Source organism: Moschus berezovskii, chromosome 1, assembly GCF_049115385.1.
Source record: "Moschus berezovskii isolate FMDL1 chromosome 1, NW_MosBer_1.0, whole genome shotgun sequence".
Taxonomy (NCBI): domain Eukaryota; kingdom Metazoa; phylum Chordata; class Mammalia; order Artiodactyla; family Moschidae; genus Moschus; species Moschus berezovskii.
Genome location: NC_142460.1, coordinates 85,796,818 through 85,814,221, shown reverse-complemented (window position 1 = coordinate 85,814,221; position 17,404 = coordinate 85,796,818). Strand labels below are relative to the sequence as shown.

General features: G+C 42.7%; 1 protein-coding gene across 5 annotated transcripts in view; it reads left to right on the top strand.

Annotated features, from left to right (window-relative positions):
• The window catches only part of POPDC2 (popeye domain cAMP effector 2), a 39,867-nt gene that overhangs the window by 18,641 nt on the left and 3,822 nt on the right, over positions 1 to 17,404 (top strand). For 4 of the 5 annotated variants that reach the window (XM_055434173.2, XM_055434099.2, XM_055434006.2 and 1 more), the window contains exon 4: positions 337 to 12,706. The exons of the other annotated variant lie outside the window; for it this stretch is intronic. In XM_055434173.2, the coding sequence (XP_055290148.2) occupies positions 337 to 422 (86 nt within the window). In that variant the 3' untranslated portion in view covers positions 423 to 12,706. Of the gene's footprint in view, positions 1 to 336; positions 12,707 to 17,404 lie in introns of those variants that run through there. 5 annotated transcript variants of the gene reach the window in all.

The window sequence follows — 17,404 nt, the reverse complement described above, 5'->3', positions numbered from 1 at the left end:
CTCCTATTGTGTTAGACATTCAGTTCAGTTCAGTCGCTCAGTCGTGTCTGACTCTTTGCGACCCCATGAATCACAGCACGCCAGGCGTCCCTGTCCATCACCTACTCCCGGAGTTCACTCAAACTCATGTCCACAGAGTCGGTGATGCCATCCAGCCATCTCATTCTCTGTCGTCCCCATCTCCTCCCACCCCCAATCCCTCCTAGCATCAGACTCTTGCATACAGTTAAAATATTGGGAACTTGTAGAGGAAAAAAAGACCTGAACAGAACCCTCTGAAGTTATGTGAGCTATACCAAGCCACAGTGCTGAAATCCTTCCTCTGTTTTTCCACAGCTTCCAGAACTCCTCTCCGGAGCTACTCTGAAGTTATGTCCAGGGGACAGGCCCCCTTGGCTCCAACCCAGACTCCTGAACTGTAAGGGTCAATGGACCATCCTTTACTCTGGCCACGTTAATCCTCACAGGATGGTCACTTGTGTGCACACCCCTCTTCTCACCCACTGGAAGGCTCACAGGCAAGGTTGGAGCAGACACAGAGGATGCCAGCACTGCCGCCACACCAAGGCCCCTGAGTGACTTTTAGAAATTTGCCTTCAACAGCCTTCCTTCCAAGAGAAGGCATCCAAAAGTGGCAAAGCACAGATTCTATCCTTTACTAACTGCAGAATTTCAGGCAAGTCACATAGCCTCTCTGAGCATCATCTGTAAAGGGGTGATTATAAAACCCACTTCACAGGGTTGTAAGGATTCCATGAGTTGATTTCAATAAATCACCTAGGACATGCTGTGGCACCTAGTAAGCACTCAATAAATCACTCATTTCCTTTCCTTATGTAGTTTCCTTCAACTTTCTGAAAGGATCAATGAAGTTAGCTATACAAGAAGTTTTCACTGTTTTTGTCTTGTTTTATTTAAAATATTTTTCTCAGTTAAGGTTCAACTTAGGTAAGTAGAAATTTTAGAATCTAGTTTGCCCTTAATCTTTTACATTCAACTTACAAGTCTTTCCCTTTATTTATGACCCTAATATTAAACAGTAGTTTTTAAAGTAGTTTTACAAATCTCTTTAATTAAATTTCCTTAAAAATTTTAAAGTAGACTTACAAATTTAACATATTCTGTTTTATTTTTTCCCCTAAATACTTACACGCCTATTCTGGTTACCTATTGCTGTGCAACATTCATCCCTAAAGCAGTGAGTTAAAATCATCACGATAATTTGTTTTGCTCACAAAAGTGGGGCTTGACTGGGCTCAACTGAGCTGTCCTTACTCAGAGTTTCTTGTGCTGTTACACTGAGACAGTGGCTACAGCCAGGATCACCTCAAAGGCTTCTTGACCCATGTGTCTGGGGCCCAGGCTGGGAAGACTCAAACAGTTGAGGGCTGGGAGAGCTGGGGATCCCCGGGCAATCCTTGCTCTTTCAAAAGTTTGTTTATTTTGTTGCTGTATAATACTCTGTTGTAGGACTTTCCTGATAACTCAGTTGGTAAAGAATCTGCCTACAATGCAGGAGACCCTGGTTCCATTCCTGGGTTGGGAAGATCTGCTGGAGAAGGGATAGGCTACCCACTCCAGTGTTCTTGGGCTCCCCTTGTGGCTCAGCTGGTAAAGAATCTGCCTGCTATGCAGGAAACCTAGGTTTCATCCCTGGGTTGGGAAGATCCCTTGGAGAAGGTAAAGGCTACCCACTCCAGTATTCTGGCCTGGAGAAATCCATGGACTATATAGTCCATGGGGTCACAAAGAGTTGGACACGACTGAGCGACTTTCACTTCACTTCAGTTCACTCTGTTGTGTGAATATACCACAATCTATTTATGCATTCCACTGCTGATGGGTGTTAGGGTAGTTTCTAGTTTGGGGCAATTGTGAATAGTGCTACTATGAACATTCTTGACCTTATCTTTCGGTGCACATACATACGTATTTGGGGGGTATATGCTGGAATTACTGAGGCATATGTTCATTCAACTATAGTAGACACTGCCAAACAGTTCCTAGGTGATTGTACCAATTAATATTCCCACTAACAGTTTATGAGTGTTCTGGTTGTTTCACATCCTCCCCAATAGTTGGCATCATGGTTGTTGTTTTTTTTTTTTCTTTTTTTCCTCATTTTAGCCACTTGGGTGTATATAGCAGCATATCATTCTGGTTTTAATTTTTATTTTCCTGGTGAATGATAAGGGTGAGTATCTTTTCATGTTTTGCTTAGCCATGTGGATATCCTCTCTTGTGAAGGGTCTACTCCAGTTCTTGTCCATTTCTCTGTATGTTTTTCTCATCGACTTAAGGAATTCTTTAAATATTCAAGTTAAAAGCCCTTTGATGCTTATATATTCAAGTGTATTCTCCCAATTTTTTCCTCTAAATAATGTCTTTTGATTAAAATAAGTTCTTAATTTCAATGTAGTAATTTATCAATCTTTTCCTCCATCATTAATTCTTTCTGTGTCATGTTTAAGAAAACTTTTCCTGCCTTGGATTTATTCTTTGTTACCTTGTAAATGTTTTATTGTTTTACATTTCACAGTTATATCTACAAGCAACCAGGATTGGATTTTTGTGTATGGTATAAAATAAGGATCAAATTTGTTATTGCCTAGTGGATATCCATGGAGAAGGCAATGGCAAGCCACTCCAGTGCTCTTGCCTAGAAAATCCCATGGATGGAGGAGCCTGGTGGGCTGCAGTCCGTGGGGTCGCTAAGAGTCAGACACGACTGAGCGACTTCACTTTCACTTTCCACTTTCACACATTGGAGAAGGAAATGGCAACCCACTCCAGTGTTCTTGCCTGGAGAATCCCAGGGACGGGGGAGCCTGGTGGGCTTCCGTCTATGGGATCACACAGAGTCGGACACGACTGAAGTGACTTAGCAGCAGCAGTAGCAGCAGTGGATATCCAATAGACAGCAGTGCTTACTGAATGGATTATCCTATCTATACTAGTGTTCAGTGTCATAAATCAAGTATCCATGTATTTGTAGGTCTCTATCTGGATCTTCTATTCTGTTCCATTAGTCTATTTTTCTACAGGTTGACAGGACCATCTGGTTAATTATTGCAGCTTTATGTTTTGATATCTGGTGGTCTTCATTCTTATTCAAGTCTTGGTTATTCCCTTTGAATTTCCATATAAATTTTAGAACCAGCTTGTTATTAATAATTTCCACAAAACTATAGCTCTGCTGGAATTTTATTAGAATTACATTCACACTGTGGATTAGGTTGGCATACCGAGTTAATATCTTTATAATATTGATATTTCAATTTATGAGCATAGTATGCTTCATTAAAAATTTTTTTCTTAATACTATTCTGTAGTTTTCCGTACAAATATTCTTGCACAAATTTTGTTAATTTGTTTCTAGGTATTTGGTGCTATTGCAAATATTATTATTTAATATTTTTACTTTCTTTTATCACTGGTATGCAGAAATATAATAGATTTTTGTATCTTCAACCTCCATCCAGAGATCCTGATGAATCCATTTATCAATTCTAATTACTAATCAATGGAGTCTTCCAGATTTTCCATAGATACGTTTGTGTCATTTGTAAATAATGACAGTTTTATTTCTTCCTTCTTGACCTATACTTTCTTCCTCCTCCTCTTTCTTTTGGTGCCTTGCTGCACTGGGTAGGACCTCAAGTGCAGGGATGAACAGCAAGGATGATGAGGACATTCTTCTCTCATACTTGACTGTAAGGAAAATACTTTCAGTATTTCACCATTAAGCATGACATATGCTATTAGGTTTTTATAGTATCCTGTCAGATTAAAGAAGTTCTAGTCTTAATTTTTAAAATCGTGAATGGAATTTAATCAAATGATTTTTCTGCATTAGTCAAGTTTATTTTTCTCTATTCTGTTAACCAACTCCAGATAAGTGAATGTTAAAACACACTTGCATCCCTGGAACAAATCCAATTTTATTATGATATATTTTCCTCTTTATGTATATAGAACTTGGTTTATAAACACTTTGTTTAGGAGTTTTGCATCTATGTACCTTGTCAGGTTTTAATATCAAGGTTATGCTGACTCTGTGAAAGGAGTTGGGAAACATTTTCTCTCTCTCTTTCTCCTTGTCTTTTGAAAGAGATCTTTAAACCGAAACAAGTTTTATAACTCTTTGTTCTCTCCCTATTCAGTTGCCCAGGCCCCAAACCTTGGAGTCTTTCCATCAGTTTTGTTAGGTTTTTTTGGCTGTGCTGCATAGCTTGCAGGATCTTAGTTCCCCAACCAGAGATTGAATCCTGGCCCCTGGCAGTGAATGCACTGAGTCCTAACTACTGGATTGCCAGGGAATTTTCCTGTCTTGTTAGTTCTTTCTTCAAAATATATCCCCAATTCAACTCACCATGTCCACTGCTACCATGAAATTCAAGCTACCATTATTTCATGGCTAGATGAACTTTAATAGATTTATAACTGGCTCCTGATTTCTGTCCTCCCCATAATCAATTCTACACAAAGTGATCATTTCATTGTTTGTATTATGTCTTCACTCTCTTGCTAAAAATTTAAAATGACTTCCCATTACATTTAGAATAAAATCTAAACTTCTTACCATGAGTTATTAGTCAGAATCAGCCTATTATGACTTAATATCATACAGATTTATTGCTCTTAAAGTCTACTGAGAATCTGCATGACTCATCAGGGCAACTGTCTTCATATTGCAACTCAGTGATTCAACCTACTTAGACCTCCTGGCTGTGTCCACTGAAGAAAGAAATGGCTTGACATTTCTGTACTGGCTCTTTGAAGCTTTGGCCCCAAAATGACACAAGTCCCTCTGCCCTCAGTCCATTGACTAGAGCTAGTCACATGGGCCTACTTAATAATCAACTCTGTGCTTTGCTGATCAAAGGAACTGTGAAATATGGGAAAGTAAAAGAAATACCTGATGAATGCTACTCCTTTAGCCACTTATGACCCATAAGGCCCCACCCGCCTGCCTGTCTCTCCAGCCATGCTTTGTTCCACTCTCTCTCACTCATGTTTCAGCCACAGTAGACCTTCCGGTGTTCCTCACGCACATCCAGCTCCTTTCTACATGAGGATCTTTGCAGTTTTTCTTTCTCTCTGCAATGCTTTCAATCATAGTTTCTCCTGGCTACTACTTCTGGTCATCCAGTTCTCAGCCCAATGTCACCATCCCAGCTAAGACACCTGCCTCACCTCACCATAACCTTCTGTCCTCTTGCCTTCTTGTCATCTTCAGAGCCCTATTTCCTCTTTCCTCACCTTTTAGGATTCCAAGTATGTGCTTTCTAGAACATTTCACTGTGTTCTATAGAACCCTTCTGTTCTTTTCATTTTTTAAAAAAATTATACTGTGCATTTATTTTCTTTTTTGTTGGACTTCTGTCTCTTCCATGTACATTTCACAATAGAAGCCTCTTGTCAGTCTTAGAAATCCAACCGCTCTCTTGCCAGTCCTTGAGGGTTGCTGTAGGGAGTGAATGAAGCAATAAACAAACAACAGAAAAGCTCATTGTACACTGTAAATTGAGACTAAAAAATGTTACCTGGAGGGTAGGGCCCCCCACCCCCTGCAAGCTAGTGGCCTGCAAGGCAGGGATATTGTTACATGTGGTACATAACAAAGGTTCCTCAGGATGGAGACCTCTTTAAAAAAAAAAATTGTGATTGTGCTGGGTCTTCATTGCTTCTGCATGGGCTTTCTCTAATTGTGGCAAGTGGAGGCTACTGTTCATTCCTATGTGCAGGCTTCTCATTGAGGTGGCTTTTCTTGTTGCAGAGCACAAGCTCTAATTGCACAGGCTTCAGGAATTGTGGTGCATGGGCTTGTGGCACGTGGAATCTTCCCAGACCAGGGGTTGAACCCATGTCTCCTGCATTGGCAGGCAGACTATTATCCACTGTGCTATCAGGGAAGTCCCAGGGACCTTCTTTAATGTGTGTTTGTTTTTAAAAGGATCAGACTTTAATGTCATAGAAGTTGTGTTTTTATTATCTAATGTCATATGTAATGGCAAAAGACATTTGGATTCCAATAAGGGTTATAGATAAATTTATAGATTGAAAAATTAACCAAAATAGTATCTTTATCTTTTTGAAACAGTGTTGCATACATGTACGTTCAAAGCATTGTATTTATTCAGTCTCCACAAAATTATTGACATGATATGCATTTGTGAACCTCTCACAATAAGTCCATGCTAGAGATCCACACATGTGTAAAAAAATCTCTGGATTACAATTTCATATACTCAGGAATAAAGCCTGACATATACTCAGATTTGCTCTAAGGAGAAGACAGTAAATATTCTTTTATCCCATTAATACTTACTAAATATCCACTGCTGTCAAACACTATTCTTGATACCACCTGCTTTGCTGGATGAATCACTCATGGTCTCTGCCCTGAAGGAGCTCCAGATCTAGAAAAGAAGATAGATGAGCTTTAGGCACCCTCCCCCATCTCCACCATAGCCTTACTAAGACAAGCTCTCTGTGCCTGACTCCCTTGAAGATTAATCTTCCTAGAAGATTCCTCAGTCCCTTATATAAATAGGCTTCCTGTGACTCATAACTAGTTTAAGGTGAAGCTGGATGGAGGAGCCTGGTAGGCTGCAGTCCATTGGGTCACTAAGAGTCAGATACGACTGAGCGACTTCACTTTCACTTTTCACTGTCATGCACTGGAGAAGGAAATGGCAACCCACTCCAGTGTTCTTGCCTGGAGAATCCCAGGGACGGCGGAGCCTGGTGGGCTGCTGTCTATGGGGTCGCACAGAGTCGGACATGACTGATGTGACTTAGCAGCAGCAGAGCTCTGATACATATACAAATAAACACTATGCTGTCCTTTGTGGAAAGCCTTAACATGAGTGGTTGAAACCACTACAAGAGCTATAACAGTTCAGTAGGTGTCACTTCCCATTCTGGGATTGGGAAGGGTTCACAGCAAAGTTGATTTTAAGCTATGTCTTAAAAGCTAGAGAAAGGTAGGCAAAACAGAAGCAATTCAGGTAAAAGATGCATGTAAGTCAAAGTCTGTGGGCTGGAGGTACAAGGAAGGCATGCTTTGCAGAAGAGAAGCAATAGCTCTCAGTGACCAGCTGTGGAATCTGAACTCCACAGATCACAAGGCAGTGGGACGTGAACCTGGAAATGGTATTTTCAAAGCAGCATGGAGGGAGATTGTGTTCAGGGCACACCACGGGGTCTGGCAGAGTGTAGCTGTTTCTCAAATATTCATGTTCTGAGGGACTTGAGTAGAGAAAACAAAGCCAGGAGAATTAGTCAAGGCCGCTGAAATGGTCACTGGGTTGTGAGGTACTGTTATCAAATGCATGTCTGTGTGCTTGATATACAGCGAGACCAAACAATTTTAAAAAATGTTGGCGTTTGGACTAGAGAAAGATTTATTGAAGGGCCATACAAGGAGACAACAAGTGGCTCATGCCTTAAAACCCCTAAACTCCCAGAAAGCTTTCAGCAAAGCCCTTTTCTAGGAAAGGTGAGGGAGGGATGTGGTTAGTTGTTGCAAACTTCTTGGTGTCTGATCATTTGTTCTTGAGGTCAGGTCACAGTCAGATAATGATGTTTCTGTAAAACTCCACCAAACAAACATTACTTTCTGTTTTGACTAGAAAGAACAAAATCCCAAGGTTCAGCTTTTACCCTCTGAGGTCCAGGCCCTGGCTAAAAGCAGCAGGTCTCTGCAGGGAGAGTCACCCTGCTGGGAGCATTGGTCCAGCGCCCAGCCTAGGTCCTCTTGCCTGTGCCCAGGCCTGGCTGATGAGGCAGATCTCAGCTGACAGCACCCACAGGGCCCGGTCCCCAGACCCTGCCCGGCCATCATCACTGAGGAAGCAAGGCACCCAGGACCCAGCCAGTCCTCAGGCTTTTCATTTAAACTGGAGAGAATTACTTGCATAGGATCACTAAGAATATATATTGCAGCAAATACCAATCAGGTTAATTCCTAGCTCACAACAATTGCCCTTCTTTGAGAAGGGCAACCATAGCGGTGGAGCTGAAGTAATGATGTGCAGTGTCCTTGCAACTTAACCCTGGCCTCTGGCCACCTCCTTGGGGTAGAGAGCTGATCTCAGCTATACCAGTTTTTGAAACTCGGAGAGACTGAAGTTGTTTGAAGCTGTTACCTTAATAACAGTATCCATATACTCCAGCTGCTGAGGCCTCCATGGACTGTGACCCACGGAGACTGTTGTCACCATTAGGTAACGGAGCTGGGTCTGGGCCTGGCCAGTGGGTGACTATGGCAAGGGATCTGGAGCTCTGTAGAACACAGACCTCAGCCTGTTCCTGGGTCCCCCAGCTAAACCCACCCAAGGCCTGGAGGGCCATGGAGCAAAGGCTGAGATCTACCTCCCATCACACTCTTTGCAGGGAGAGAACCACTGCAAGGCTGACTGTTGGTGGAGTGGGATCTCTGCCTGTGGCACTAAGGGTCTCCCGATAATAGTCTCGAGCTAATAGCTGCACACCTGCTCCGCCCCCATTACAGTACCAGGGGCCAGAGAATGTGATGGCCACGGGAAGAGACTCCCCATGGGAGGGGAGTCGAGTCCACCTTAGAGATTCTGGGCCTTCTTCCCTGAATATTCTGAACACTCTGGTTTCCTGTAGACGCCCTCACAAATCCTGATGACTGAAGAAGTGTGAGTAAGGCCCTCAGCAGTTTCATTTCTAATTGTCATTGTCATTGAATTTATACACTTACACGTGTCTTCTACTCAGAAATTTCCCTGGAGATCATGGGATTTTATTTCACTTTTGGTTCACTTCTCTGACATGAGCCTTCCCACGAGCCCTCCTCTGCATAGCACATGATTGCTGCTGTCAACGGACAGATGCTCAATGGCCTGGAATTGCCCTCTGTGCCTCCTGTCAGCCCTGAACCCTATGCATCCCTCAAGGCTGGAACAAACATCCCCTCCCTGCCCACTCTCGCACAATTTCCCTCCAGCTCTGTCAGTATCAGTCCCCACAGGACTTGAAGATCCTATGGGGTTGCCTTGTTCAGCCCTCCTCTCCCCCTAGACTTCCTCTGGAGGCACCAAAGGGCCACACAGACTCTGACCTATGGCCATGGTCTCACGGTGCACTGGTGTTTAAGTGGCACCAATTGGAGCTTTAAGTTCAGCTGCTACTCATTTCAGCTTGGGTCAAATAAAACTCTTGGGATTTTAGCACTTCTAGTTCTGCTTTCCAGTTTTCTTTTACTTCTGTCCACTGTTCAAGCCAGAACACTTTCTCTTTGACTCATGTGTAGCTAAGGAAGGAGGTCCTTTCTGTTTGGTGTCTTGGGGCTCAGGCCTGGGCCCCCATCTCCTGCCCTGAACAGCGTGGCCTTCATGCTCCTCCCTGAAGTGTCTGAGAGGAACACTTCTCAGAAGTGACTCCTCCATTCTCCAGTTTGGTTTCTTCTCTTCCTTGTTTCTTGTAACTGTTACCGAGCACAAGGTCTGTGTGCCTGCTGCACAGTGAGGCCAAATATACCAAAATGCCAGAATTTGGAGCAAATAAATGTTTATTGCAGGGCCCTGTGAGGAGATGGGTGGCTTATATCTTAAAAACCCCAAACTCCCCCAAAGCTTTCAGCAAAGCCCTTTTTCTAGGAAAGGAGAGGGAGGGGCATGGTTAGTTGTAGACTTCTTTGTGTCTTTGTACCCTGGGTCAGGAAGATTCCCTGGAGAAGGAAATGGCAACCCACTCCAGTACTCTTGCCGGGAAAATGGAGGAGCCTGGTGGGCTACAGTCCATGGGGTCACAGTCAGACACGACTGAGTAACGTCACTTTCACTTTTCACTTTCTTTGTGTCAGATCCTTTATTCTAGAGATCAGTCACAGTCAGGTAACGATGTTCTTGTAAAACTCCACCAAACAGTCTGTTCTGACAAGGAAGGGCAAGGTCCCAAGGTCCAGACCCTGGCTAAGGGGAAGTGGTGGGGGTCCCTGCACTGGCCAGTTACTCTGCCCAGGAACATTAGTCCAGCACCTAGTCTGGATCCTCCTGCTAGTGCTGAACAAGCAGATCTCAACAGGTGGCCCCCTCAGGGCCAGGTCCCCAGACCCTGCCCAGCCATCATCGCTGAGGCAGCCAGGCGTCCAGGACCCAAACAGCCCTCAGCCTCCTCAGGCCACCCAAATAGCAGTTAGGGGGCCAGATCCTGCAGACTGCAGCCCATGCAGATGGCCGCTGCTATTGGGTCACAGAGGCAGGAATGGGGGCGAGGTTCACTACTACCTCAAGGCCTGGAACCAGCCAGTGTGTGTGGCCTGTGTAGGGCTCTAGAGCCCTGCAGGACACAGCTCCAAGCCTGTTCTGCGGACCCCTGAGCTCACCCAATGGCCAGAGGCTGGGTGAGGTGGAGGGCCCCAGGGGGGCCAGGACCCACCTCTTACCTCACTCTCTTTTGGACAACCACCACCCTCTGACCACTGGCAGAGGAGTGCTACTAATGGTTGCTCGCTCTGGGGAGGGACCTACTGTGACTCTGACCAATGGTCAAGTGGCACCACTAACAGCTGCTCATTGACAGTTGCCGGTTGGGGGTGCAGTCTACTGCGGGTGCCGACCAATGACTAAGCGGGACCACTAATCACCGCTCGAAACTTCTGGCTTAGTGGTCTCACAGCAACCTGGTTAACAGGTTGCTGGGTAACCTCCGGCTGCAACAGCTGCGTGCTAGGGGCTGTGCACTGCCCCACTGTATTAGGTAACTTGATTCCTCACTATTCTCGGCTCCCCTTCCTAATTGATTTTAACGTCTGTTTCCTTAGTCACAAACATAAACATTAAAAAAAAGCACCCTGTTTATACTGTTATTTTATCTAACCTAGTAAACTCCACTTTATTGCAACTGCTGCTGCTAAGTCGCTTCAGTCGTGTCCGACTCTGTTTGACCCCATAGACGGCAGCCGACCAGGCTCCACCGTCCATGGGATTCTCCAGGCAAGAACACTGGAGTGGGTTGCCATTTCCTTCTCCAATGTGTGAAAGTGAAAAGTGAAAGTGAAGTCGCTCAGTCGTGTCCGACTAGTAGCGACCCCATGGACTGCAGGTCACCAGGCTCCTCTGTCCATGCGATTTTCTAGGCAAGAGTACTGGAGTGGCTTGCCATTGCCTTCTCTGTTATTGCAACTAAATATGGATATATATTTGAGAAGGCCTTCATTTTGTGGGTATGTGAGCATGTGATTCCAGCTTCCATCCTGGGATCCTCAGGCCAAGCTAAAGAAGCACCCCTGGCAGAGTCTCAGACATCAGAGCTGCTGAGGGATGATTTAGCCCTGGAAACCCTGAGATCCAGTGAGGAGTTATGGAAACCCTACCCCTTTTCCTTCAGTGGTCAGAGTTCATCATCCCACTTCCACTATGTCTAATGCATGCTTCTTTGTTTGCAGTGATCCCACTTATTTGTTTGTTTAGATCAATGATTATTTGTTTAGATCAATGATTCCCAAATCTGACTGCATATTAAAATAAACTGAGAAGCTTTTAAAAAACACCAATGCCATAGACAAGACAGCCCCAAGAGTTGTTAATTGTTGAAGCTGGATAGCAGGTATATGGAAATTCATTATTCTATATTTCTAATTTTATATGTGTTTGAAATGTCCCATAACAAAAATGTTTAAAACTAAATATATATGTATTATATAAATATATAAAACAATATAAAACTGGGCCTATAGCAAACCAGTTACAATTGAATTTTGAGGGCCCCTGGGCTTAGAGTTTGTAGTTCTAAATGCTTCCCAGGGGTTCTGAGGGTTGAGATGGGGCCATGGGGACATGAAGAGGATTGAAGGGATTATAGTAGCTGCTTCTGGACTGTGAGCTTAGGTGAAATGTCAGATGACTTCCCCTAAAGTATTTATTCCTGATTTAGATAATTGAGCAAACATTCCTAGTATGGTGACTAAAGGTAACTCATGTATCACACTGTTTAGCTGAAGTATTTTTTTTAAACTATTTTTGTTTGTTTTTATTTTTGGCTGTTTTGGGTCTTCATTGCTGCACAGGCTTTTCTCTAGTTGTGGCGAGCAGGGACTACTCTCTAGCTGTGGTGCCCGGGTTTCTCATTGCAGTGGCTTCTCTTGATGAGGAACATGGGCTCTAGGGCACGTGGGCTTCAGTGGTTGCAGCTTATGGGCTCTGGAGCACAGGCCCAATAGTTGTTGTGCATGGGCTTAGTTGCTCCGCAGTATGTTGGATCCTTCCAGATCAGGATTGAACTCGTGTCTCCTACACTGGTAGGTGGATTCTTTACCACTGAGCCACCAGGGACGCCCTAGCTGAAGTATTTTAAAGTAATTTATAGACCACCAACACTGGCACATGATGGCTCACTTATGAGCTAATGAGTGAGTTTCTGAAGAGAATAGTCCTTTCCATTTTATTTGTATTTGCATTCTCAGCATCTAACACATGGCCAGACATTTTGTCATTGTAAGGAAATGTTTGTTAATTTTTTTTTAAGGAGATGAGAATGACATAAATAGACATTGGGCTAAGACACCCTGTTAACTTAATGTAGGGTTAAAAATATGAAGCTCTGGGGCTGGATTGCCTGGGTTCAAATTTCAGCTCTGCATTTAACCTCATGTCATTCACTGTCTAGTAACTTTACTGCTCAGTCCCTTACCTTGTTCATATGTTAAATAGCAAAAAAAAAAAAAAAAGAACCTATCTCATATGTTTGTTGTAAGAGTTTAAGTATATATATTTAAACATGCCTGGGACATAGTAAGAATTCAGTTATGTTGTAGTTCTTGTTAAGAAGAAGATTGCCCTCAGAATGGTGCCTAGTACATGGTACATCATTGGCTTATAGTAAACGTTTGCTGAATGAATGAATATTCTGGTTTTGTGATTATTTGTCTCCAGTTTTACCCATTTTACTGTACTCTCCAGATACAAAATACAGCAGAGGGTAACTTCTGAATGGAAGGTTGGGTTGAGAGTCAAAGGAAGTAATCCTGAGGTTGGGTAGATGAGGTTTCAAGCCCAAACCAGGAGGGCTGAGTGAACACTGTGGGAGTTTTAAAGTTGAGAGGCCTGGTGATTGCAAGAGAGAAGGGATGTTTCTAGTTAAGTCAGTCTGACCCCAGTGCCTTGAAGAGGGGTACCCATATATAAGACTGCTCTTCATAGGGTATTTACCTAGATTTCTTCCCACCTCTCCACCTTCCAGCTCTGTCTAAACTAAGAATCTGTACTGGCTTAGGCCTGGATAGATGTTAGAGATCCACAGCTTCAAGGCAGCTGCAAGGATTTACTTCCAGATAAACACTGTCCCTTGTTTATCTTCAAAATGTTATTAAAGCTCACACTCACATGTAATGAAGAGCCATTTAAATTTATCAAAACCCAATAGAAGTGCCCACGTTTGGAAGTACAATATAAATGGGAGAATGGTTATGCTTTCCTCTAGTGGCTAACAGCTTTGGGAAATTCCCTTAATCTTTTTGGGTCTTGGTTTCCTTTTCTGACAGTCTGTGGCTTGATGACTAATGTGAAAGGTTATTTAAAGAACATAATAATAATAATTATAGTGAATCAACTCATCAGGGGCTAAGGATTTCTTTTGCTAAAGAGTAAGAAAGAAATCAAGGAAAGGAGATAAGAATTTAGCCACAAAGTTCCGGAAGTCTAGGTTAAGAAGTTAATGAAGCCCTTATTCTAAGGACATCATTGAAAATTATGGAGCAGGAGAATGGTAAATTTAAAAAGAGTTTGTAGAAGGGTTATCTGGCCCAGGTAAATAGAATGGACTAGAGGAGAAAGAAGCTGGGGGAAAAGAGACTAGTTTGAGTTTGGTGTCAGATCCAGGGTCTTACCGCATATCTGAGGGAACAGACAGAAGGGGACAGGTAACAGATAATTTTTTAAGAAACAGATTTTTTTTTTTTTAGCAAGTGCTATGATGCTCTGAGTCAAAGATGACTCAGGCCTCAGGCCTGGAGATTGGATGACTGGTGGCTATTACAGTAAGGAGAGGAAGAATAACTTTGGGGGAGATGTTGATTTGATTTTGCATGAATTGAGTTTGGGTTGCTGTCAAGATACTGAATTGCCACAAAAATTAAACAGTATGGTTTCATAAATAAGAGGGTAAATACTGAGGATCAGGGAGGATTTCAAGCCTTCAAACAGGCACGGAAGGACTCAGGTACAGCAATGTTCCCATCACCTCTAAACTCTCCTCTAGAAGGAGGAAGCCATCTCTTCTGGAGAAGAGGCAGGACTGAGATGATCACCACTTGGCTTGGGTGTTCTCAAAAGTGAGGTCAGAAGTGTGTTTAAGGCTAGGGAAAGCAGTACGTCACTTTCAGAATGTCACTTAGGAACACTCAACAAGGAGATCAAGGACTGGATGAGAATGCAGCAATCTGGGAAGAGTTATGTCTCAATACAGTTTCCTTTATATGCACAACCAGAGCTTCCCTCTGCAGAGATTTTTAAAGGTTAAAGTGTAACAATGGCAGGTGAAATTTTCAAACAAGTTGAATAATGAAAGCCATTCCTAAAACTTATGAAAAGACACCAACCTTTAGAGTCAAGCCTCTCTGTGCCTTATCTTCTCTCTTTGCCTTTGTCTATATACTTAGAGCATTATCTTTAAGTAAAAGAGGTTTTATTGCATGCTTACGATGTGGAAGACACTGCTGCTGCTGCTGCTAAGTCACTTCAGTCGTGTCCGACTCTGTGTGACCCCATAGACGGAAGCCCACCAGGCTCCCCCATCCCTGGGATTCTCCAGGCAAGAACACTGGAGTGGGTTGCCATTTCCTTCTCCAATGTGTGAAAGTGAAAAGTGAAAGTGAAGTCGCTCAGTCGTGTCCGACCCTTAGCGACCCCACGGACTGCAGCCTACCAGGCTCCTCCATCCATGGGATTTTCTAGGCAAGAGTACTGGAGTGACTTGCCATTGCCTTCTCCGGTGGAAGACACAGAGAGAGAGAAAACATGGAATAAGCCAACCTGATCAACATGGAATAAACTATTCACCACCACTGCAAGGCTGCACAGATACCAACTGCAATGACCTGTGAGTGGCTGGATGTCCCAGAGGAGAGAGCTGAAAGTGGACCCAGAATGACTGGCAGAATCTGAATGGAGGTAGCAGCAGCTGCAAAGCCTTGGAGAAGGCATTGTCCACAGTATCTTTTAGGGGATACTGGCTTAAACACACTCGGGGAAAATGGCATGTAATTTTAGCTAGATAGAGTGGGGCCAGACTGAGATCTTTCTTTAGAGACATTGGTTAAGACATCCAAGTACTAGAAACCAACTGAGCAAGTTTATATGTACAACCATATAATGTGGTGGTTAGAGCCCAGAAGACAGAGTCAGACAGCTTGGTGTGAACCCTGAACCTAGTTGTCTAACCATGGGCAAGTTGTTTAATTTTCCTGTCCCTCAGTTTTCTTATATGTAAAATGAAGTAATACATACAACTGTTGGGAGGATTATATAAGATAATTTATATAAAGGGATTAGAATGCTAAATGCTCAGGAAGTTTTAGCTTTTCACTTTCTCTTTCATAACTTTTAACATTAGTTGAATTTTGGGACTTCCCTGGTGGTCCAGTGACTAAGACTCCATGTTCCCAATGCACAGGGCTTGGTCAGAGAAGCAGATCCTGCATGCTTCATTGAAGATCAAAGATCCCATGTACCTAAGACCCAGTACAGCCAAATAAATATTTTTAAAAATTAGTTGAATTTTATAAAGACAATAGCCTTTATTTTTAAAAGTTCATCATGCCTCACCTATAGGAAATTTCACTGCTCTGAGGACTACTGTGTCTAAATGAATGTCATTTTTAAAAGGTAATAAAATTTCAGGCCCCTATTCTTCTGAAGGAAAGAGGATTATTCCAATTTCATGGAAGGCCAACTGGTCGGCCAACTTGCAAAGTGTTGAATACCACATGGTAACTCCAGAGGAGACATTTGGTGATTTGGGTTACTGATCTTAGGTGAAGCAATTACTTGAATAAGTAGTTGCAAAGAAACTATTTCTTTCAACCATTGTCAGAATGTATGTGAACTGATATGACATTTATGGAAAGTAATTCAGCACTACTACACTTTTGCTATATCTGTTGACCCAGCTATTCTTACCAAAGAAATATATCATACAGAAATAAATTTACAAAAATACTTACTGCAGCATAATTTGTAATTGAAGAAAACTGGAAACAGCCTTAATATTCATCCCAAGAAAGTGGCTGGCTAAATTATGGTATGACCATGCTCTGGAATATATATATCCAGGGAATAAATTAAGTCTATGTATGGTCCAGGAGGAATATTCATGATATATTGTGAATAACAAAGGAAAATTACAGAATGATGTGTGTACTATGATTTCATCTTTGTTAAAAACAAACAAACAAACAAAAAAAGTCCAACAATCGTGTGTGTGTATATTTGTATTGATGTGGAAAGATGTATAGGACATACGTTAAGCTATTAACACTCATTACCTTGGGGTCATGGAAACCATAAAGTGTGTCTACAATCTGACTTGTCAAAATGAACATGCATTGCTTTGGGGTGAAAGTAACAGGAAGACCAAGGTTGAAAAGAAATCACTCAACTGCTTTAAATCAACCCCAAAATTCAGACCTTGAATTATAATCTTGCTTTAGAAAGACTTTGCTGGGTAACTGGGGTCTTTATTCAGTAATCACTAGATAATCCCAAAGAGAAGGTTAGAAGATGGTGGGTTCATATATTCTCTCCAGTAACCATAAAGCAGAGACTCTTAAAATTAGAGATCAGGAAGTTTGATGTTGATTCCCAGCAAAGAATAATTCACTAAAAAGTTTGCTGGCATGTATTTAGATAATAAAGTAGCAATTATTGCTGCTGCTGCTGCTGCTGCTAAGTCACTTCAGTCATGTCCGACTCTGTGCGACCCCATAGACAGAAGCCCACCAGGCCCCCCCGTCCCTGGGATTCTCCAGGCAAGAACACTGGAGTGGGTTGCCATTTCCTTCTCCAACGTGTGAAAGTGAAAAGTGAAAGTGAAGTCGCTCAGTCGTGTCCGACCCTTAGCGACCCCACGGACTGCAGCCCACCAGGCTCCTCCATCCATGGGATTTTCTAGGCAATAGTACTGGAGTGGCTTGCCATTGCCTTCTCCGAGCAATTATTAGGAGCCTGCATTTCCAGGAATTAAGTCATGCTAAAGTTAATCATATTTTAATCAGGGTATTATTGTACATATAAAGAATTGAAACTTTTCTCATAATATGTAAGTACCAAGGTAAACATGAGTTAGAAATATATGCAAAAGTCCAGAGTATTGATTGATCTTAATTACATTTGATTAAGATCAATCAATTTGTTGATTTCAATTTGTTATCTCT